At 54.2% G+C, this 23,008-nt stretch overlaps 1 protein-coding gene and 1 long non-coding RNA gene across 11 annotated transcripts; one reads left to right on the top strand and one right to left on the bottom strand.

Annotated features, from left to right (window-relative positions):
* The first annotated feature begins 6,223 nt into the window (after positions 1-6,223).
* Positions 6,224-19,987, top strand: FCRL1 (Fc receptor like 1). 10 transcript variants are annotated; one of them, XM_047841597.1, is made up of 11 exons: positions 6,280-6,906; positions 10,614-10,634; positions 12,756-13,025; positions 14,067-14,354; positions 14,510-14,788; positions 15,608-15,721; positions 16,785-16,812; positions 18,072-18,154; positions 18,362-18,430; positions 18,944-18,975; positions 19,901-19,987. In XM_047841597.1, exons 1-11 carry the CDS (start codon positions 6,876-6,878, stop codon positions 19,925-19,927), a joined length of 1,242 nt encoding a protein of 413 aa, XP_047697553.1. In that variant the 5' UTR covers positions 6,280-6,875; the 3' UTR covers positions 19,928-19,987. The 10 variants fall into 10 exon arrangements, 9 of the variants coding, with proteins under 9 accessions (XP_047697552.1, XP_047697548.1, XP_047697547.1 ...); XM_047841595.1 differs by having other exon boundaries at positions 6,281-6,906; positions 19,878-19,987; XM_047841592.1 differs by lacking the exon at positions 16,785-16,812 and having other exon boundaries at positions 6,229-6,906; positions 18,072-18,273.
* On the bottom strand, positions 6,331-20,445 carry LOC125155842 (uncharacterized). Its single transcript, XR_007148376.1, has 3 exons — positions 20,311-20,445; positions 13,804-13,812; positions 6,331-6,341 (listed from the first exon to the last, which is right to left on the bottom strand). It is a non-coding gene; the product is annotated as an uncharacterized LOC125155842 (long non-coding RNA).
* Between the last annotated feature and the right edge of the window lie 2,563 nt (positions 20,446-23,008).

A 23,008-nucleotide genomic window follows, 5' to 3' on the forward strand; every position in this document is an offset into this window, starting at 1 on the left:
GGTAATTCCATAGTTAGTGTAAATTAATCTTTTATTTTCGACAGTCTTCTGAGCCTTTTGGTTTGTAAACTATACCCAGCCTGTCCATTGCAGCCGTCATTGTGTGTGTGTGTTTTGGGACTTTTAAATTATTCATAAAATACTTGTTATCATTATTAATATTTTAATATTAATATTATTATTAACAACTATTAATTAATATTCATTATTAATCGGGCCGAGAGAGAGGGAGACAGAGCACCCGAAACAGGCTCCAGGCTCTGAGCCGTCAGCACAGAGCCCGACGTGGGGCTGGAACCCGAGAGCCGTGAGATCATGACCCGAGCTGAAGTCGGATGTTTAACCAACTGAGCCACCCAGGCGCCCCTAGGACTTTATTATTTTTTCAAGAACAGTTTTAGGTTCCCAGCGGGATTGAGAGGAAGATACAGAGCGTTCCCATACACCCGCTGCCCCCACACATGCACGGCCTCCCCCGTTACAAACATCCCTCTTCAGCGAGCACGTTAGTTACCACCAAACTCCTGTGACACATCGTGACACATCATTATCCCCCAATTCCATAGGTTACACCGGGGCTCACTCTTGGTGCTGTTCTAGGGTTCGGGCAAATTTATACACACGTATCCACTGTTACAACGTCACGCAGAGGAAGTTTATCCCCCTACAAACCCTCCGGAGTCCTCTGTGTTTGCCTAGTCACCCCTCAGCCTCTGGCGACCACTGATCCTTTCACTGCCTCCATTGTTCTGCCTTTTCCAGGAAGTCATAGAATTGGAATCACACCCCACGGAGCCTTCTCAGACTGGCTTCTTTTACGAAGCGATACGCGCGTAAATGTCCTCCATGTGTTTTCACGGCTTGGCCGCTCATTTCTTCTTAGCGCTGAGCAATATTCCGCAGTCTGGATGCACACAGTTTAACCTACGGAAGGATATCTTGGTTGCTTCCAAGTTTGCAAACCCGTGAACAGAGCTGCTTATATAAACATCCACGCACAGACTTTACTGTGGACACGGTTTCAGCTCCTTTGGGTAAATACTAAGGAGCATTTTCAAACAACACCACCCTGTCCTCCTGGCCACAGTCCATCGGTACCATGAGTGGGCGTCGGTCTGGAGCTAGAAGGATCACCCCTTCCTGGGAGATGGGAGCTGTCACTGAAGGAACATTGGTTTCTTCAGGTGGCTGGGTTTGTAGTAAGTTGTCCCAGGAGCAGTGGGAGGATCAGAGCATCAGAAGCCCTTCCACAGAGATGCACTAAAATGTAGGAAGCAGAGGGGAACACAGAGGAGAGACAGAGAATCTGGACAGTACTTTCCGTTTCTGGTCCTTGTCTTTTCCCGTCTCCATTCCTAGCGTTGCGCTCCGTGACAAAGCGCTGTATGCTTATCGTATACATGTTATGGATGTATATGTCCATCTACAAAAATATACGCTTAAATTTTGATCGACTTACCTCACTGGTTCTTGCACTGCTAACCAAAATAACCCTAACCGGTTTACGTGCTTAAAATTAATGCGCCGATAATTTGCGCATCTCGGGTGAGGTTCGTTAGGTAAGCTCGTGTGTTAGTAATGAGTCAATTCTCACCGCACTTGAAGCATCAAACCTGGGAAGGATCTGAAAAGGCAGAGATGCCACAACAACAGATGCAGGTGGCTGTGTGTCCCGGGGTGCTAGTGCTTCGTCCACGCCTGAGGTCATGACCTCTCTGAGATCGGCAGAGCTGGTGTCCCTCCAGCCACGTCCTGTCCAGCCTCCTCTCTCGGCCTCTTTTCAGGCAGTGGCCTGAAGCCGTCCTGCTCTCGAGTGACACCAGTGTTCCTTCTGTGTTGGTGGGCGCTCAGTATACACGATGTGCAGTGACAGCCTGGAAGGAGGCTCGGTCTCTCTAACTCCCAGGAGGAGAGAGGGCACCCTTGACCTCAGTGGCGCTTCTACCGGACTCTGTCCCTGTGAGAACCTCCTCATGAGGTTGCCCCAGAGACACAGGAGGGGAGTCCCGTCGGGGTCAGAAAAGCAGGGAGGAAAACACTGCAGGTGGTCCCTGGTTGTCTGAGGAGGAAAGAGGGACGTCTGAAGATGGGAGCATAGAGACGACGTTTTGCCGAAGTCATAAAGCTTTGCCCGGGACAGGATGGTTGATGTCCGCTGAAGGTCAGTTAATTTCCGTCAGTAATTTCTAGTGGACGCTTCCACTCCCCAAAGTGTCCTGGTTTCGATGATAAATTTTGTGCTCATTTTGACGCTGAGGGATGGTTAGTACTTGAGAACTGCATTTGACACGACGGGGGCCATCAAGAGTGGGGTGTCATTGCCCAAAGCTCGACACCCTCTTCCCCACAGAGCAAACTCCCAAGGACCCAGCAGGTGGATGGGCGAGTCTCACGCCTCGGCCACTTCCTCTCCGTGACCTCGTCTCCCTTCCCAAGGTCTTTCTCCCGCTGCTTCTTCAGCAGGACCAGCCAGTAACCTGTGGTGGGGAAGGTGGCCCAGACCATGAGGATTCAGTGGGATTGGCCCGCAGTTCGATTTGAATTCGCGACAGTGCTCTGAAAGTCGGGAGAACGACCTCCTCTTGTGATTTGCTCCCGACGCAGGACCCCAGACCCAGCATGCTCCTCGGACGTGCTACCATTTCTACTCTTCCCTGAACTCAGGCTTTCCCTCTTAGGGTTTCTTTCCTTCTACCCTGAGGTGAGGGCATCACATCTTGTGGGGACTTGACGGGCAACGGCCCAGGTCCAGCTGTTCCCTGCAGGCTGGCCGTGGGCGGGATGAAAGGGTGTCTTGTCATCGAGAGTCATGGTCGAGTCAACTCTGGCTGGTGGAAATGTAATGTAGAATGTAGAATGTAGAATTTTCTAGTAGCCATAGTGGAAAAAAGTAAAAAGAAAGAAAAAAGAAAGAAAGAAAGAAAGAAAGAAAGAAAGCGAAAGAGAGAGAGAGGGAGGGAGGAAGGAAAGAAAGAAAAAAGGAAACAGGTTGGGGGGGGCGCGCCTGGGTGGGTCAGTCAGTTAAGCATCTGACTCTTGATTTCAGCTCAGGTCATGACCTCACGGTTCGAAAGTTCAAGCTTGTGTTCAAGCTGACAGCACAGAACCTTCTGTCTCTTTCTCTCTCTCTGCCCCTCCCCCACTGTGCACACACACGCTCTCTCTCTCTCTCAAAATAAACATTAAAATTTTTTTAAATAAACTTTTAAAAAATTAGTAGATTTTATAGAAAATTCCAAAATCCTGGCTTCTGTGAACAATCAGATGATGGAACAGCATGTCCTTTTACCCTCAGGGCAATGACCTTCTGCTCCCCGAGGTGGGCGGTCCCTCCTCCAGCCCTGGCGCCCCCGCTGGCTCAGCTCCCCGTCTGAAGGATCCCCACGCTCTTCGTGCAGGGTGTGCTCCGTTCCAATCTCCCCTCTCTGTCTCTTCAGCCTCCCACTGTGCCAGCACTCCCTCAAATTGTGTTCCAGAACCTCGGCAAAACGCCTCTCCGTTCCGCGACTTGGTGCGTGCGTGCACTCTTAGCCTTGTGTGCGTCCCTCCTCACCCAGGCTTCTGGAGACTCCCAGCCACCTCGGAGGCCGGCTCAGACCTCAGGGCACCTCTGGAGCGCCCCGTCTCCCGACACCGGCTCCCTCGGGCTCTCTGCTCTTATCTCTCCCCCAGAACTCCCGCAGTCACGATTGTCGCAATGCCCTGTGTTCCGTTTGCCCACGAATCTTTCTCGCCTGCCACACTGTGGGTTCTCAGTGCTTAAGGAACGTGTGATTCTCACATCCATATATACGTGCTCAGAACGCAGCATAATGTGTGGCACGTATCGCCGTTTTCAGGGGACGGGTAATGCTCCTTCATCCACCCAAGCGCAGGACGGATGGAGGGTAACGGGAGTCCCAGAGAGGGGAGCAAACTTGAGCTTTCCACCAGTAAAAATTGCTTCGGAGGAACTGGCTGTGCTGTGTGGCCTCAGTGGTTCTCATAAGTGACCACGACACTCGGCAGATTTCCCATCGGGGCCACAGGCAGTGTGGACAGCCCTGGGCCTCTGCAGCAGGGACAGAGCCCGGCGTGTGGAGGTGGGAGGGTGACCAAGGAGACTGCACAGAGGCCTGCTTCTCAAGGACAGAGCCCATGTGGCACCCAGCCACACAGGCTCAGCTGCTCCTGAGTTTATCGGCCAGATAAGTCACATCCCCTTGGTAATTTTCCCCCTGAGGTACAGTGAAGAAATTCTCTCCCGTTTACGGAAACACGGGGACCCTTGGAGGCGTACCCCTAGCAGTCTGTAAATAGGTGAGTGACACCACTTCGAAGATGAAATGATAAATGAAGGTGACAATGCATGCTGGTGCCTGGCCACGAATCTGTCGTGGACCCGTGTCAGCCTCTCCTGCGGCTGTTGCCACAGCGATGTCGCCGGCTCCCCGCTGATGGTTACTTCTTGCCCAGCCGACTGAGGTTTTGCTGGGCTCAGCTGGGCTTGAGCTCGAATTCCCTGTGTCCTCTCATGCTGGAAAGCGGGTCAAAGGGCAGCCAAGAGACACCGTGCGCCCGCGGCCAGTGTCCCATTGCATGCGGCCATGCCTCACGCACTTACACCCGCCGGCCAGCGCAGAGCCGAGCCGGAGCCAGTGACACGGGGACGTCACTCCTCTCCAAAGATGTTTGAGTGAGTCACTTGATAATGAGAAAGCACATGCAATTCCTTTACGGGAAGGGAGCCAAGGGGCGCCTGGGTGACTCAGTGGGTGAAGCGTCCAACTCTTGATTTTGGCTCAGGTCACGATCTCCCAGTTCGTGGGTTCCAGGCCTGCAGGGGGCTCTGCGCTGACAGCTCGGAGCCTGCTTGGGGTTCTCTCTCTCTCTCTCTCTCTCTCTCTCTCCCCCTCTCTCTGCCCCTCCCCAGCTCTCTCCCTCTCAAAATAAATAAACACATTAAAAAAAAGGAGGGAGCCAATAGTGGCAAACGGTAATCTAGTCTGAACAGTGACGGCAAACAAGCGTCTTCCCACTTCCCCCATTTTCCTCGTCCGGAATGGACGAGAATGAAGAGTCATCCTTCCAACCACGTATCTGGGCCCCGTGGCCCAGCAGCTGATGCAAGATTCACCATCCCAGCCTGCCCTACAGAAGGCCAGCCCCCACTCTCTCAATACGGTGGGTGAGTGCTACAGATGTCTCCTTTCTGCCATGTGCCGGCCACCTCCGTGTCCTCCTCACTGCTCCCTGGACCAGAGTGGGGGTCTCCTAGGAGAAGCGCAGACCCACCCCCCCCCCCCCGGGAAAAGTCTGACCCTGATTTCGGATCCCCCGTGACAAAGTTCTTCCCACATTCCTCTCCCTGCTGGTGGTGCTCCCTCTCGCTCACCGCCTCCACATCAGACCTCGCCCCCGTTTACCGCATCAGAATCTTGGTGGGTTCAGATTTCATCATGGAACCGCATAGTTTATATGCGTATAATTCATACGAATGTACTTGTTGGTGTGTGTCTGCCAACGATGTCATAGACATACAAGGGTGAAAGAGCTTAACGAATCATGTACAGCCTTAACCTGCAGAGGAGGGGAGAGAGATTTTTCTCCTGAAGGAATTGTGAAGGCACGCACCCCAGCACGGGCAAAGAGCACGTGTGCGCACACACAACCTCACACGCTGGGCCGAGAGGACGCCACGTTCCTCAACGAGGGTGGAGCCTTGGTCCTGAAACTCTACACACAGGCTTTCCTGAGCCAGCAAACAGAGTCGGGGCGCGCTGCCCCGTCTCTGGGATTCCAGGGGCCCTTCGGTCAGCCTCCAGCACTGCTCCCTCTTCCTCCAGGTGGCTCCTCGCTGGCCACCCTGATCACCTGCTTCTCTTCCCATGCCTCTTCCGACTCTACACTCAGACTTGGATGTCATCGCTCAATGGCGTCTTGCCATGTCCCCTAAGAGCTTTGCTCCCACACGTTGTTGGGTTCTTCTTAACCTTAGATACTCAAAGACTCAAGAGATGTTGGAAATTCAGATGGTTTATTCTCCTCTAACCATAATCTGAATTCCACGCAGGCTCTGGGTGCCCAGGACTGGATCCCCTGTGTGCTCGAGGCAGAGATGACGCTGACTTGGGGAAGGGGAGGAACACCACCACAAATGCCAGGCCAGGAGCTAGTGCCGAATGTCCCCCAACACCCAGAAGCTAGTTTGCATATGCCTCTTTCCTGTGTTTCACTCACAGACATGCCCCCCACCCAGGCAGTAGTTTCCTGTGATTCTGTTTTCTTCTGTTTCTGGTTCACTGACTGCTACACCCTGCAAGTTTAAATATGGGAGCCGGCACCTTACAAATAGGCTGACTCTGTACAAATCATCATCCACAATGGTTCTCCGATGCTGCAGGGGACCCGGGTGACAGCCCATTGGTCTCTGGCTTGGACATTCGTGCCCAGAGCGGCCACAGTGCAGGCTGTTGAGAAACGAGAGTGTGTGTGGAGAAGACGTGGGCCAGGAGACATGCTTCCCAGTGAGGAAAACCCGCCATTGAACTTCCGCGGGACCGTGGTCTGAGGAAGGTTCATTGGGGTCAGAAATTGCCTCTGGGAAAGTTCCCTTGAGATGCCCCCTGCGCTCCGGAGGGAGGCCCTGGTGTGCACCCTCTTCAAGTCGTGGACAGTCAAGCAAATACAGAAAGGAGCACCTTTGCCCGTCTGGGCCCCCACAGGACAGGAAATAGAGGAGGGCCGTCGGAGCACCCTGGTTCTTCTTCTATTTCTGTAAACGTGCTGCAGCGTGACTTCCGCAGCCCTCTGACAAGCTGCTGCCTCTCGACTCGGAGCTGGATTCTTCCTCCGATGAGAAAGCATCTCCAGTGACAGCCCCCGACCTGGTCCTCATGCTGCTGGGGCTCATGCTGTTGATGTGCGGTGAGTAGGGCGTCCGAGCAGGTGCGGGGCTCCGGCCCCAGTGCCTCCCGAGGCCTCTGCCTGCGCCCGCGGGTGCTGGGATCTCTGCCTCCAACCGGCAGCTCAGAGTCGGTCAGCAGGTGGTAAATACTGGAAAGGCAGGTGTTTGAAGGGCACGTTCATTTCGGTTTTTACCTCCTAGGAAGCGTTCGCTGGCTGTCTTTCCTTCCAGTGTGAATTCTGTCTGTCCTCGCTGTTGCTGATAGCCACGGGGATAATTCATACAACAAACTGGGCCTTCGTTCCTTGTCTTAAACACCTTTCCCTTTATCGTCTGTCCTTGGCCCCCTCATTCCTACCATCAAACCCTAGAATTTATCACCAACAACTGTTCGCTTTCAAAATCCCTGTTTCGGGCACCCCCCCCCCACCCCCGCCGAGTGGCCGCTCTTCAACCCCCCGAGCGACTTTTCGTTGCCAGGTACTGTCCTCTGCCCCCTCCCTGCCTTAGATTCTGGGCGCAAGGCTCCTGGCCACACCTGCACCTCTCTCCTCGTGAGCAGCCCCCGATCAGCATACTTCTCTGCACGCATCACACCGGTGCCTTCACACGAAAGGCACCGTCCCATTGACTCATGTCCCTTTCAAGGTAGGGCACGCGTCTCCAGTGGTCCTGGCAGGGCCGGTGACCGCCTACACCTGCTAGTCTGAGCCTCACACCTGGACCACTACGTCCCAGCTTCTCCGCCTCCTCAAACTCCTCCCTTCTCACACTCAGCTTATGACCTTGCTGCCTATGTCGCTGAGGACATGAACACTATCAGAAGAGGAAGTCCTCCTCTGCCTGCGGCCGTGCTCGGATCTCCCCGCCACCCCTCACACGCCCTCCTTCGGGACTGCCCTATCCCCGTCCCCACGCAGGGGCCCTCCCTCCGCACTGCGTCCCAGGCGCTCCTGCTCCCTCAGAACCTCCACTCTGCCATCAGCACGATTTTTCCTTCTGGGTGATTCCTGTAAACATACAAACAGCATAACGTCTTTCCCCGGAAACCACGGAAATGCATCCTGACGGCCTCCGGCTGGCCTTTTGCAAAGTTTCTAGGCCGTTGCTGGGCTTTGCTTTACCTCCTGCCATCGTTTTGAGCTCATTTTTAACTGACGGGACAGTAAGATTCGCTTTTCTGATACGCCGTCTAAGATTCTCCGGAAGGATTTGCAGCCACGTGACCACCAGCTCACCACATTTCTAGCGCCTCAACCCCTTTGGCATCACACCCGCCCAGCCCCTAAGCCCTGGGACCGTCGGCCGGTTCTCAGTGCTCACAGGTCCCCCTCGCCCTGTCCTGGGCCGCTGCCGTCCGTCTTTCGTCCCCAGTGCTGTTCCCTCCGGGACCAGCAGCCACCTGCGCATCGCCCCGGCCTGGACTCCGGGTCCCATCTCCTCGCACTCGGCCTCCCGGGGAGCCTCCCTCTGCTCCCTCTTCTGGAAACGTTTCTTCCCGTGGCCTCTGGACTACCACATTCTGCTGGTTTTCTTTTTTTTTTTTTTTTTTAATTTTTTTTTCAACGTTTATTTATTTTTTGGGGGGACAGAGAGAGACAGGGCATGAACGAGGGAGGGGCAGAGAGAGAGGGAGACACAGAATCCGAAACAGGCTCCAGGCTCCGAGCCATCAGCCCAGAGCCCGACGCGGGGCTCGAACTCCCGGACCGCGAGATCGTGACCTGGCTGAAGTCGGACGCTTAACCGACTGTGCCACCCAGGCGCCCCCTGCTGGTTTTCTTTCTAACTCAACCCCCGTTGTTTCCGGACCTTCCCAAGGTTTAACTTTCCCAAGGTGGCTGCCCAGACCTGGCTCTTCCCCGCCCACCCCCACCTCGCTCACTTCCCAGCTTCACCGTTCAGGTGCTTTGTGGCCACTTTAACCTTGAACTCAGGCTAATTTTCCCCAGCGCTGGTCTCTCCTCTGAGCACATTCCAAGCAGTCAACGGCCGCCCGGCCTCAGCCGGCGTCCTCAGGCTTCCAGACCGAGTTGCCACCCATGTCCTCCCTGCTAGTCCTGCAGGACGGTGGTCCGTCCTCATCCCCGCGTGCGTGAGAGTGATTTTACAAGCGTAAGTTCAGTCAGAGCTGCCCACGGCTCCCAGCACACCTGGAATGAAATCCAGGCCTGGCACCACGTCCAGGAAGCCCTCCGTGACTGGCTCGGACTGCCTGTAGGTACCACAGCAGTGCCCATCGCTGCCCCTCCCTCAGCTGCAGGGGCACTGCCTTCTCCTCCCTCCACAGATGAGCTCACTCCTTCTCAGGTCCTCCGCACTTGCTCCTTCTCTGCCCGGGGTGCTGGCCCCGAACACTGGGAAGGCAGCTCTCTAATTTCGTTCTGTTTTCTACCCAACGGACAGCTATCCGAATGGTCAAGATCGTCCGATGATACCCTGTAACTGATTTCTCAGCTTTATCTTTTTCTTCAGTTTATTTATTTATTTTGAGAAGGAGAGACAGAGAGAGAGCCCGCATGAGTGAGTGGGGGAGGGGCAGAAAGAGAGGAAAAGAGAGAGTCCCAAGCAGGTGCCGTGCTGCCAGCCCAGAGCCCAACACGGGACTCGACCCCGCTGAACGTGAGGTCACGGCCTGAGCCAAAATCAAGGGTCAGACGCTTAACCGACGGAGCCACCCAGGCGCCCCTGGCCTTTATCTTTCCTACACGCTGATCACTCTCTGAAATCAGATTGCATATTGGTTTTTTAATTGGCGCTCTCCCCCTGAACAGCAAAGACTTGGTCACGTTCGCTCCGGCCACCCGCGTCCCACTCGCAATGCGTGACGCACAGGAGGCCCTCAAAACGCTTTGTAGGACGGATGAATGAAAACCGTGATGGTCGTGCCAGCCCCCGTTGACTCCACTCTCCTACCCGAGGAACGCATCATTCAAATAAGCATTTAAGCTAAAAAAAAAAAAAAAAAAAAAAGAAAAAAACCAGGCTAAATATGTCAGACTAAGTATGGGTTCAAATAGATAGTGATAATGAGGTAATATTTACTGAATGTGGAATAAATTCCAGGCATTTTACGGATGTCAACTTACTTAATCCTCACAAAAACTGCGTGAAGTAGGTCCAGTATTACCTCCATTCTACAGAAAAGGAACATACAGCACAGAGAGGGAAAGCATTTTCTCCGAGGTAACACAGCTAGTGGGGCAGAGCCAGGGTTCAGGCCCGTGCCTTCTGGCTGAGAGCCTGCATCTCCCCAGAATCTCCTGTCCTTGGTCATCATGTCATAATACTGTGGTCAAATCCTTGGGATATGAGAGAATCTTTGGGGAAATCAGAATTCCTTCTCTGGACCTGCTCCGCTGGGAAGTAGGTGAATAAAGGGCACAGTGTGTGTGTGTGTGTGTGTGTGTGTGTGTGTGTTGGTCAAGAGCCTGGCCGTTGTCACTGCGGGTTGGCCGGGCCGGGGCAGGGTCCTCTGGACTTTTGAGGGAGGGATAAGAGGGAGGTGCGGTCACCAACGAAGGTTCCGCGTCCTAACAACGGATGGGGACAGTGATCAGAAATGAATGCGGGAGAAGGAGCAGGGGCCAAGAAGGAAGCAGAGAGGAGAAGGAAGAGGCAGGAGTGAAGCGGAGAGGGAAGGTGTGGGAGGAGGGGGGAGGGGCAGTGCCGGGGGAGGTCCACCCAACTCCAGATCCGCACTGATCTCTCCCGAATTCTCTCCTAGCGCCGCCCTGCGAACTGACTGGTGAGTAGCTCTCTTCCCCTCCCCCTTTGCGGTCTGTGGGAATCTTGTCGCAGCCGTGGATGCTGTCTGACATCTGGTGACAGCGGCTCCCTCGGGGCCCCCCGCGGCCTGTGTTCAGACCAGTGTCTGCACCTGACACGAGCCTGCTCCGCGGGGGGTGGGGCGGTCTTGCTGAGACCTTCTCAGAAGCACCGTCGTCTCCGCTCTCCGGAAGGGAGATGCTTTTCACGGGGAAGTCACAGAGTGTCGCAGACAGATGTGAGAAGACTGTCCACCCTCCCGGCCTCAGGGGCCCCAAGGCCCCTGTGTCTTCCCCGCTGGGTGCTCCCCCAGGAGCGCTGGAGGAATCTCGGCCGCCACCCGTCCGCGGCGACGATGACGATGACGGTGGATGCCGGGCCTCGGGCGCGCCAGGCGTCACTCTGCCTCCTTCCTCCTGCAACTCCTGCTGTAGCCACAGCGGTCGGCCCGCACGACTTCTCTCCCAGACCCTGCTCGGTGCCACCGTTCACTCTGATCCTGATCCAAAGTCTTACCTTTACCAGAAGAGAAGAGGAAGTGTCCCCCCAGAAGGAACCTTCCACTGACGTGTGTTTACATCCAGGAGGCGTCAGAACTGCTCTCCTCTATGCAAAGTACTGTCCACGGGGCCGGAAGGGGCCTTCTGCGTCCTCAAGAACACGGGCTGCACGTACAACCGGGGGGAACAGGCCTCTGACGCCAACGGTCAGGGGTGTTCGGGACCAGCCCAACCTTCTGGACGGCTCTTCTGAGGTTCGTCCAGGTGGAACTCAGGCCATGGGCTCATGGGCTCAGTCCGAGCGTAAGCAGAAATCCAAGACCACACCCAGAAGAGACGAAACTCCCGCCACCGGGAATCTGTCAGGTGTTTCTGGGAACACCCGAGAATGATCTGGGGCAAGCTCTGAGCTCGAGGCTGAGCTCCAGCCCTCGCAAACGGCCCTGTCCGGGTCCCACTCCACGCCTGCCCTGCCCCATTCAGAAGCATGGGGCCCAGCTGCCTAGACGCCTTTTTTATTCCTTCCTCTGCTCAGCTCAAAAGCTGTGCTGTCCTCGGCCCACTGGGACTGCAGTTTTCCAAGGACAGAAAATGCCTCCCGGCGCACAGGTGTTCCGTCCAGGCCCCAGCACGGAGCAAGCAAGCATTCTGGTACCGACGTCGGGAGCGAGTTTTTCTGAGTTGCCAGGCGAGGCATTCCACCAGCCAGGCTTGAGGTGACAGGTGTTGGAGCAGCCCCCGCCTCTCTGTGAACTAGATCACGTGGCATTTTTCGCTGGTGAGGGGAGACAGGCTTCTCTTAGGAAAATTCCTAAACTTTCCCGAAAAGCAGAGGCTCTGAGCCTTCCACAAACAAATGTCGCAAGAGCCAGTGTGCTCAGGGATTCTGGGGTTTCCTGGGCGCTGACGCTGGGCAGAAGGAGGTGAGGGGAAGCGGGACCCAGCTTTAGCCACCCGTGACCCCTGTGGAGAAAACCCTTACGGCCGAAGAGGGAGGCATCCCTGGGCTCAAGGTACGGATTGAAATGGCTCTGCACAACCTTGCCTTCTACGGAGGTGTGGGCACGGTCCCAGAGCAAGGGAGCCCGGTGCGTGCGTGAGGCATTTTCCAGCAGGTGCACCCCTGTTGCTTCCAGTGGGAAGGAGAGAATCCGTAGAGAAGGCATCGAGCGCCTCTCAACCTTTCCCTGACTGGCAGATCCCCCGGTGTCACGTTCTGTCCTTGGAAGGAAGAGTGTGGCTCTGGGACGCCAGGGGGACGAAGCAGAAGAAAAACGAACGCCCTGATTTACAACAAGAATGAATGAAACCCACTCACTTTTCCTGAAGCGTCAGGCTTCACCGCCTCCAATCGCAGTCATCAGTGCCCCGCCCCGTCTCCGGAAGGGGTGTGTTTAGTTCGTGGCTAGAAATGTCGACGCGTGAGAACCAAGTGGCAGGCAAGGGTCGTCTTATGGACGGAAGAGGTGCTGCGCGGGGGGCGCCGGGGTGCGGGATGGGCTCTGCACCCCACTGGGTGGTTATCTGAGCACCAAGTGCCTCCGCCCGGGGACTCTGAACCCCTGGGCCCTGGAACATATGTGTTTCGTCCCTCTCTCCAGCCCTGCTCCTGACCGCCACGCCCTCTCGGCCCGTGGAGGGAGGCTCAGTGACCCTGACCTGCAACGTTCTGGTCCCTTCACGGAGGCTGGACGGCCCCCGCCAGTTCTGTTTCTTCAGAGACAGCCGGGTCCTGTGGCCGGGCTGGAGCAGCTCCCCGGAGCTCCAGCTCCCCAAGGTGTGGAGGGAAGACTCAGGATCCTACTGGTGCGAAGAAAAGACCATGGCAGCCAGAGTCACTCGGAGCCCGAGGGTCCAGATACGGGTGCAGAGTGAGTGCGGGGGCCTGCGGCAGGGGGCAGACACGGGCGGGGGCGCGAGGCTGATCTCCCCCAACACAGGGGGCTCGGCTCCTGCAGGAATGGAGGTGTACCGAGCTTCTCTCCTGGTCGGGGTCCCGGAGGGATCTTCCCTTATCCTTGCTAATCCCGCTCGAACGCGCAGAAGGGTATTTAGGAAGCCCTCATTGTGCTGGAGAGTGGGGCCCCCCGATTTCCAGGAGCCGCAGCTCCCGCGGCGCCCTCAACAGCCAGGGCGAGATGCGTGGCCGTGGTGGGGGGCTGACGGGAGCCACAGAGAAGGGAGAAAATCAGAGCCGCACGGAAAGGGGAAGCTTTGTACAGGAGGCGATTGGAGGAGAGGTTGGGGTTTGGTTTTGAGAGAGAAAAAGAGAAGGGGGGTGTTTTGTGACTCTGAACCGTGCTGCCCCACGTCAGGGTGGACACGCCGACGTCCTCCCCCCATTCTCGGTCCAAGATGCATCCTCGGAGCTGGGAAGCGGGTGTCGATTACCTCCAGAAGGCCGGCTTTCGCGCCTTCGCTCACAGCCCAGCCCTGGTGAGGCTGGAGACACGCGGGGCAGCGGGCCGTGCTCCCGGCCCGTCGCGCCACGTAAGGGAGCCCTCCCGACTTCGGGAGAGAGCGATCGTTGCCCGCTCCCCTGTGTAGACGGGAAATCGGGTCCCAGGGAAGTTAAGCCCTCGGATCAAGCACACACAGTAAGACCAGAACCAGCACCCAAGCCCAGGCAGCTTGACCTTCGATCCGCACCGTGGCCTCCTTACCGTTGTGCCTTGCAGAGTGAGGGTCCTGGGAGCCCCACTGTTCTGGGGCGGGAGGGGGTGCATGGTAACAGTATGGCCTCTGTCACACTGCCAGCATCCACTGGACCAAGGCAGACCCAAATAGGCAGAACCCCCCCACCTCAAAACGGCCCCCAACGTTAGCCATTCGACCGCATGAACTGTTGACTTTACCCAAGGCCTTTGGGTTCAGGACAGTCACCCCTCCCGGGTCACATTGTGTGTGCGTAGGAGTCCCCGTCTGTAATGTGAGCTTGGAGACGCAGCCTCCCGGCGGGCAAGTGCAGAAGGGAGAGAGGCTGGCTCTCATCTGCATGGTGGCCAGGGGCACAGGAGACATCACCTTCCTCTGGTACAAAGGGGCCCTGGGTTTGAACCTGGAAACAAAGACCCAGCGCTCTCTGGCAGCGAAGTTTGAGATCCCGGCGGTGAGGGACAGCGACACGGACAAATACTACTGTGCGGCCGACAACGGCTACGGCCCCAGCCTCAGCGAGCTGGTGAGCGTCACCGTCAGAGGTAAGTTCTGCGACCCACCAGCGGCCCGCCAGCTGGGCTCCCCATTCCCCTGGGGCACCCCAAGGGAGCTCAGCGGGGCTGGGCCTCCATGGGCTGGGATTACTAGTCCGTCCCCGTGTGGGGACCCTCTCTGACGGCCCCCCTGTCTCCCTCAGTTCCAGTGTCCCGCCCCGTCCTCACCATCAGGGGGTCCGGGGCCCCGGCCGAAGTGGGGGACGTGGTCGAGCTTCGCTGCGAGGCCCAGAGGGGCTCTCCCCCCATCCTGTACCGGTTTTATCGCGAGAATGTCCCCCTGGGGAGGAGCTCAGCTCACGCTGGAGGAGGAGCGTCCTTCAACCTCTCTCTGACCGCAGAACATTCTGGAAACTACTCCTGTGAGGCCAACAACGGGCTGGGGGCCCGGCGCAGCGAGGCGGTGCCACTCAACGTCACAGGTACAGCCCAGGGCATAGAGCTGTCTTGGTCACTGCCTCTCTCCAGCATCTTGGGAGAGGTTGTGTTAACTCTACTTAAATTCAAGTTAGGTAACAAACAGTGTCGTCTCGGCTTCAGGAGTAGAACCCAGTGGTTCATCTCTCTTGTTTTTAATTGGTAGAATTATTTTTTTAATGTTTATTTATTTTTGAGAGAGAGAGAGAGAATGAGCAGGGGAGGGGAGAGACAGAGAGAGAACAGAATCCGAAACAGGCTCCAGGCTCCGAGCTGTCAGCACAGAGCCCGACGCGGGGCTCCAACTCGCGAAACTTGAGATCATGACCTGAGCCGAAGTTGGACGCTTGGCTGACTGAGCCACCCAGGCACCCCCAGTGATCCGTCTCTTACATACGACACCCAGTGCTCGTCCCAACAAGTGTCCTCCTTAATGCCCATCATCCATCTAGCCCATCCCCCCAGCCACCTCCCTCCATCAACCCTCAGTTTGTTCTCTGTAGTTAAGAGTCTCTTATGCTTTGCCTCCCTCCTGGGGGAGTTCTCCTGACCCCGCCACGTTTCTGGCATCGTGCAACCAACGATGGGCGTCTGTGGGCGGTGTATCTGAAGGGCACGGAGGCGACAAAGGCTTGAAGGCTGGTGCCTCTTCTCCTGTCATCAGTGCGAAGAGCTGTAGGCCCCTCGATACAGAAGTCAGTTCACTGTCCCCCCGCCCCATTCCTGGGAAGGGCAGACCTTGGCCTCAACCCACGGCCAGGATGTCTGCTCTCCAAAGGCCAGCCGTCCAGCACAGCAGCTCACGCTCTCACCTCTCCCTCCAGTGCCCACGGAGGACAGGAAAGAACTTCTCGCCTCGGGAATCCTCAAGGGGATGCTTGGCGTCCTTGGTCCCGTCATTCTGGCCTTATTCTGCTGTGGGCTCCGGAAAAGACTAGGTTAGTATTTCAGAGACTGGTATTTTGTGACCGTGACCTTTGTTTTCACGGACACAGGCTGGGCCGGTGACGCGTACACAGAGGGATGGGTATGCCCTGCTGGCCACCCTGCCCGCACACCTGCTCCCAGCCCCCCGCACGGGAGCAGCACCCATTAAACTGACGCAGTGTCTTAGGTCAAGTCTTCCGTCTGCTACGTGTTATCAGTTCAGGTCCCCCCGATATCTTGTGTTCGTCTGATCTAATATTTGCACCAAAATGTAACTGTATGTAAACTAACTAGTCAGCACCTGGAGGAGACACACGGTTAGCAATCCCAGCCCTGCTGACCATCTCCCAGGTAAAGTCAGTGCCTCGGTTCTTATCCCCCCCTCCCCCGAGCATGGTCACGTGCCTTTCCCGCTTTCTGGAATGCTTGTCCACACATCCTCGTGTTCCACTCACTGCAGGATCCCTCCTGCTTTCCGGCTTAAGTGTCACTTTCTCCGAGAGGCTTCCCCTGGCCACAGCCCATGTTCTCTCATTATTCTCCATCAGGGCGCTAAGCTGGTTAGCCCCGCCGTGCTCACAACGGGTAATTACATATGTATTTGTGCATTTGATCCGGGACTCCTGTTCTCCGCCGAGCAAGATGGGGACAACGTGAGGTTTTCACTTGAATGCCCAGCTTTTTCTGCCTCTTGGGGCACGTCGCCCCGTCTATAACGTGGCTGTGGCAGTGCCTGCTTCTCAGGACTTGTCATGACAACATTAGGGGGTGTGGTTGTTAGAACCCGAAGCAAACAATACAAGAGGTGGAGGTGTAAGGGTTCAGAGGTGTGGGTTCAAGTCCTCGCTCCGGTGTGAACCGTCTTTGGGAAGCTCGCGTGACCATTCTGCACGGAGTCTCCTCACCTGCAGGACGTAGGATCTGTGCAAGCGAGTGCCAGCTTGTTCTCTGGCACGCGGCGGCCTTGTGAGGGGCACCGTGGCCCGGGGTGCGGTCCCCACACGAGGGCCACCTGAGAACAAGTGGTGAACAGAGTCCCCCTTTGACATGTCTGCTCATCTGCTTGACTTGTAGGAAGACGTCCCTCCGGGAACCCACGCGGGTGAGGCCCCACTTTCTCCATGTGCGCGGATGCGGCAGAAAAACCCGTCTTCCCGGTTTTGAGTTCTCTTCTCTCCTGTGCTTGTTTCATGCTATTATCACGCACCCTGCGCACCCTCCCCCCGCCCCAGGGCTCTCCCCCCCGGTAGTGAGAACCTGCTTGCCACCCCTCTTCCTTGTACTTGCATTTCAACCCTTGCATCACTCTTCCTAATTTAGCTCCCTCGACAAACTACCTTGACCCGTTTCACACATTCACCAATGAATTGATTCATTCGATCAATTCACCGGTATCTGAGGGTCTGTGAGTCGTTCCGATGAGGAAGGAAAACGGGATCCTAGGGTCTTAAAGTATCCCAGAGGCATTAAGATACGGGCACATTTCGGTAATTGAAGCCAGAGAGTGATAACCATTGCTGGTGAAGTTCTTTAGAAGTTTGGGCGGGGGGGGGCGCCTGGGTGGCGCAGTCAGTTAAGCGTCCGACTTCAGCCAGGACACGATCTCGCGGTCCATGAGTTCAAGCCCCGCGTCAGGCTCTGGGCTGATGGCTCGGAGCCTGGAGCCTGTTTCCGATTCTGTGTCTCCCGCTCTCTCTGCCCCTCCCCCGTTCATGCTCTGTCTCTCTCTGTCCCAAAAATAAATAAAAAACGTTGAAAAAAAAATTAAAAAAAATAAAAAAATAAGAATAAATAAAAAAAGAAGTTTAGGGGGGGTGGGGGGAGTTTTTTTTTAAATCCTTGCATCTGGGGACATCAATGTTTAGTTGACATACTTTTATACCGTGTTGTTTTTATGCCGACAAAATACAGATATTTCCCCCCAGATCAGGGTAGCACTCTTCCAGGGGTACATGCACGCACAAGCCCACTTTCTTCTCTCCTTTCCTCAAACTGCTTGTTCTGCCTAACAACCTGTTTTCCGTCGGGGGGAATCAATATTGCTCTGTTCAATATTCACTGAGCGCGTGTGATGTGAGGGGCACCGATGCGGGTGTGGGCGACACCACCGTGAGCCCGTCAGATGGGGGCCAGCGCTCACGGGCTGTGTGCCCCAGTGCTACCTGCTGCACCCTGCTGGGCCAGGTCAGAGCGTGGGCGACGCAGCCGTGCCGGGGACTCTCCCCAGGAGTCAGTATTCCGCCCAGGACGCTCCCTAGCAGGCTTGGCTCCTTCAATGTCTTGCTCACAACCGTCGAGGGAGATGTGCGGGGCATCTGGGACGCCACCCCACGCTGATGACGTGTGTTTCCGTGTCTGCAGGAGCCCTCCGAGCCCTGTGCCACCAGCATCCAGCTACGTCAACTCACCCACCCCGCTGCAGGGACAGTCGGTATACGAAAACGGTGAGGGTCCCGAGTGACCTGGCCCGAGGAGCTCGAGTGAGCTGGGGAAGAGGCGACGGGGTGCCGTCTGCCGGCCCCACCTGTGTCTGCTGTGCCCCAGCCACCGCCTCCATGAACAGGTGGCGGGTCTGTCCGTGTGGCCACGGGTGGTCGGCATGGAGTGGGAAGAAAGGGCCATGTCACGACGCCTCCTTCCTCCCCTTCCAGCGAATGTTGTACGCGGGGACGAGGTTTACTCTTTGGTGTACCACACGCAGCAGGAACGGCCACCAGCAGGTGAGACGCGAGGGAGCGAATTTGTCTCTGACTTTGTCCTTCCTGGAACCAAGGGGATAATCAGGGCCGCGAGCGGCTTCGGTGCTGCTGCTCTGCCTCCCTGAGCTCCGGCCTTGGGTCTGGGAGCCGCCCCGAGGAGAGCCCAGTGCCGGTGCCTGCTTAGTGCCCCCAGTCGGACGGCACACGGTGGGTGGCGATGTTGACCTGCACTCCTCGAGGGGCCCCGTGCTCTCTCTGAAGCCCGGGCGTCCGCTCACCTGCCGTTGTCCCGTCCATACTTGATGGCTCCAGAAATGCCAAGAGTGTAAATGCCCAGAGGGACCTACTCACCCGTCCGCCCCCACGAGGCTACAATTGTCCTGTGAACGGCAAGGCAACCGTGTTTGTGAAAGGCAGAAAAGCAAGACCAAAAACCGAGGGCAAGCAATACACCACAAGTAGCATGAAAAAGCATATAAAAATTTACATTTAAATATAAATGACATCTTACAGCGCACATCTTCTCTCCCACAGTACCGCCCCCGAGGACGCGCGTCGAGGACCAGGTGAGTCAGAATCCCCATCGTACTTTCCTTCCTGCTCGTCTGTCTTTCTTCTGCCGACGGCTCCTCAAACTTTAAAACTTATGGCCACTTAGCAAAACCCAAATGCCTCCAGGGTCTGCCTCTTCCCCTATCTCCCCACACAGTGGGATAAAAACATTTGGTTATAACAGTAAAGCATCACTGTGCAAGGGAATTTTGGAGGCTTGCGTAGACGTTTCCTTTGGCCACAGACACATGGATGATTTGTAGTTACACTCTGGCACGTGCCAAGTCTAAACATGCCGTTCCTTGAAAATCCTTGTTGTGAAATACTGTTCAGCCACACACACACACGACTTTGTGTTGTGAGGTTAACCAAACAACCCGTGGAGAACTAAATTAATATTGAACGAAGCTAAACTAAGAGGGATTTGTGTCATTGAAACTCAGTGATCTGTCAACCTTGAATAATTGACGACATCACTGATAATACGGAAATACGCTCAGAAAATTGTGGGAATCCCAGCTCGGCGTGTGTGCAAAGACAGCAGACGCTTTGTAGTTTTGTCGAGTGCAGTGGGGAAGCCAGATGTGTCACGACAGAACCCATGTCCTTGGGAAACTCCAGTGACACGCTGAATTTAGTGTATGAGTGTAAAATCCTGAAATCCTGCAAAAAAACCCAGCCCGTGGAACTGCCTAGCAGTGGCCCCTCCGAACGGGAGAAGGGTTACACGTTTGGATCCACCGGGGGGATGGGACGCAGGCCCTTTGAAAATGCTCTCCCAGGGCCGCAGTCTTCCAAGAGGCTGTGCTACATGTGCGTGGCATGTCATGATATGACGTGCCCCGGCTGCCTGGGGAAGAGACAGGCCCCATGTGTGTTCCCTGCTCTGGTCCTGTCTATGTGCCTTTGCTTTTAGAATGCCTCAGCCATCTATTTTAGGCTGAAGAAGGCAAACGTTACAGATGAGGACTACGATGACGCTATGTAACATTCTGGAAGATTCTGCCCTTTGGAAACCATCCATGACCCTAAGCCTCAGAACCAATACGTTCTTCAGAGATCCTGGGGTAGTCAGCCCTCCAGTGCTTCTCACCCAGCTGCTTTCCTCCCAAGACTCTTCCTAAAACCAGCCAAGAGAACCAACATGAATGTGGGGGCGGGAAGGACCTTGTTACCAGGACCCCATACCTACTGGTTCTTCTAGGCACAGGTCGAATTGTGCTCTACCTTCTTCTTATAAGAGGACACAAGGTGGGTGAAAGAACTTGGGATCTTGGGGTGGAGGGACAGTGCAGCTCACTCAGCGGGCCGGGATGCAAGGTCAGTGACTCCACGGGGCTGCCGCACACGGAGATGGGTGTCGTCACCTCGTAAGTGTAGACGGGCTCTGTACTGATCTCCAGAACAGACGTCCAGTCCTGCCACTTACGTGCAGCCTGCTTCTGCGTAAAATATGTCACTCGGTGCATTTGGGGTCACTGACACCAAATTAGAATTCAAACAAAGCTTTGTAAATACGTACTGTGGGTGCATTCAACTTTGGCGACGTATTTTGTGTGCATAGGCCAGTCTAGATGCCGCCATATTTGTAATGAGATAGAATCTTGGTGAGTTTCACCACATCCAAAGTTCTGTGCTTGCTGCGGCTTCTAGAAGCTTTATGAATACAGTTTTTCTTCTTTTATTCACAAGCCTTTTAAAAATGTGACAATACAATTTGGAGTCTGTATTTTCATTTGAAAACAATTATTCACCACCTCTTACAAATTAAAACAATTTAAAAGTATACAATGTAAAAACTAAGGGTCTTCCCTATATCTAACACCACAAACGGTGCCCGTTGCTTAAAAACTTAGCTGCACAGATATTTTTAATTCTTCATACAAACTCTTATACATGCAAGTAAATAGACAAATATTTAGAAATATGCCTACCTTTAAAAATTGCGGAATATTTTCAAGGCTTTACGTAGACATCTACTATTTTAAAAGGCTATATATATATATTGGCTATATACAGATAAATCATAATATATACTTTTTTTTTTGCAAACTAGAAGTAACATAAAATTTGCTACAATGACCATTTTAAGTGTACCATTCAGTGCCATGAAATACTATCATAGTATTTTGTAGTCTTTTCAACCACTGATGGACATGGGGTGGTTCCAAAATTTTTATATTATAAAAACAATACTAAAATAAATGTCCTAGGGCACCTGGGTGGCTCGGTCGGTTGAGCGTCTGACTTCAGGTCAGGTCATGATCTCCTCATTCGTGAGTTTGAACCCCACGTTGGGCTCTCTGTTGTCAGCACAGACTCCACTTTGGATCCTCTGTCCCCCCTCTCTCTGTACCTCCCTCCCTCCCTCTCTCTCTCAAAAATAAACATTAAAAATAAAATAATAAAATAAAAGTCCTTGTACAAATATATTTCTCTGTTCCTGTTAATTCATCTGAAGGATAAGTTTGTAAATCAGGGATTAGGACATTTTAGGTAGTGCAGATTTGATATTTTTGTTAAATACTCTTAAACTGCTCTGTAGTAAGGCTGGGTCAGTGCACACGTTGACCAACAATGCGTGAGATAATCGACCTGTGAGAGAAAAGCACCATTGTCATTTCAGTTAAAAATTTTAAAACTAATGCAATTGAGCATTTTCCCCATAAAGGGACTGTTAATTTGTAGTTCTTTCAAAAGTTTCCTGTGCTGACCCTTCGCCTATTTTCTCAGTGTTCGTTTACCTTTCTCTTATAGCTTTTGTGGGAACGATTTATAATTAGTATACAGTGAGGTGCACACATTTTATGTGCTTAGTTCGGTCAGTTGGACAAAAGCACGCACACAACTAACCCAAAGTCTTGTCAGGATAGAAAATTTCTCCATCATTCCAGAAACTTCCCTCACATTCCCTCCCCTGCGATTACGTTATAGAAACGTTCGTACATTTTCTTAAAATGTTTTCATAATTTCGATATATATTCACACAGTGTATCATATGCATGTTTGGGGTGAGGTAAGAATCTGCCTTTTCCTATTCTGGTGTTTTATATTATATTTATATTATGACTTTACTTTTTGGAATTAAAAAAATTATATGAGCCAGAGATCTAACTGTTTTTCCAAACAGGTGTAAATTATCTACTACGCTTGGTTAGGTCTATTCTCTTTCCTTTTATTTCTGTGCTACCTTAGCATGCCTGACGTGAACTTCCTTTCTACTGCTTCTGCCTAGTGCTAATCTCAACAATCCAGAACGAAGTGAGGGTTCTGGAGGGAAGAGGGCGGGGGATGGGCTAGATGGGGGATGGGCACTGAGTAGGGCACTTGTTGGGATGAGCGCTGGGTGTTGAATGTCAGCGATGCCTCACATTCTACTCCTGACGCCAATATTGCACTTCACGTTAGCTAACTAGAATTTAAATACAGTCTTGAAAACCAAATACTGACACCGTTTGAACTTCTGCTGAGGAGGAGTCTGCCCGTCGCACAACGGACTCCTATCACGTGCCCTGTGTTCTTGGCACACGCACCCCGCTGTCCCAGCTCCACACTCACCCCTGCCCCCGCCAACCCAGGCTCCGTGGGGCGCCCTCCCCATCACGTCCCTTGGCTGGGTTTCTCTCTTGAGTCTCTGTTTCTGGCCCATGGAAATGTTTAACTTTTTCTTTTTTAGGACAAATGTAGATTTTTAGATGTTACATTTTTTCTGCCACCGCAAAGTATTTGGACCTCAGGGAGGGCTCAAGAAATGAAACGTGGGCCCCAAGGGTCCAGAAGCGAGGACTTTTTTTCCTGGATTTACACGGGAGCCCCACCATTTACTGGATCTGCAGTTTGGGTCAAATTATTTAAACTCTGTATTTCTTGGGGTGCTTGGGTGGCTCAGTCGGGTTAGGTGTCCGACTTCCGCTCAGGTCATGATCTCACAGTCTGTGGGTTCGAGCCCCACGTCGGGTCCTGTGCTGTCAGCTCAGAGCCTAGAGCTTGCTTGGGATTCTATGTCTCCCCTTCTCTCTGCCCCTCCCCTGCTCACACTCTGTCTGT

This window comes from Prionailurus viverrinus, chromosome F1 (genome assembly GCF_022837055.1).
Source record: "Prionailurus viverrinus isolate Anna chromosome F1, UM_Priviv_1.0, whole genome shotgun sequence".
In the NCBI taxonomy this organism is placed as follows: domain Eukaryota; kingdom Metazoa; phylum Chordata; class Mammalia; order Carnivora; family Felidae; genus Prionailurus; species Prionailurus viverrinus.

What these genes read in the sequence shown, in the direction of transcription:
- FCRL1 (XM_047841590.1), top strand. Translation starts at nt 6,876, where the DNA reads ATGCTGCTGGGGCTCATGCTGTTGATGTGCG. An exon ending in GCTCATGCTGTTGATGTGCG is followed by an intron (nt 6,907 to 10,613) that starts GTGAGTAGGGCG and finishes ATTCTCTCCTAG; the next exon opens with CGCCGCCCTGCGAACTGACT. An exon ending in TGGGCTCCGGAAAAGACTAG is followed by an intron (nt 15,722 to 18,071) that starts GTTAGTATTTCA and finishes CCGTGTCTGCAG; the next exon opens with GAGCCCTCCGAGCCCTGTGC.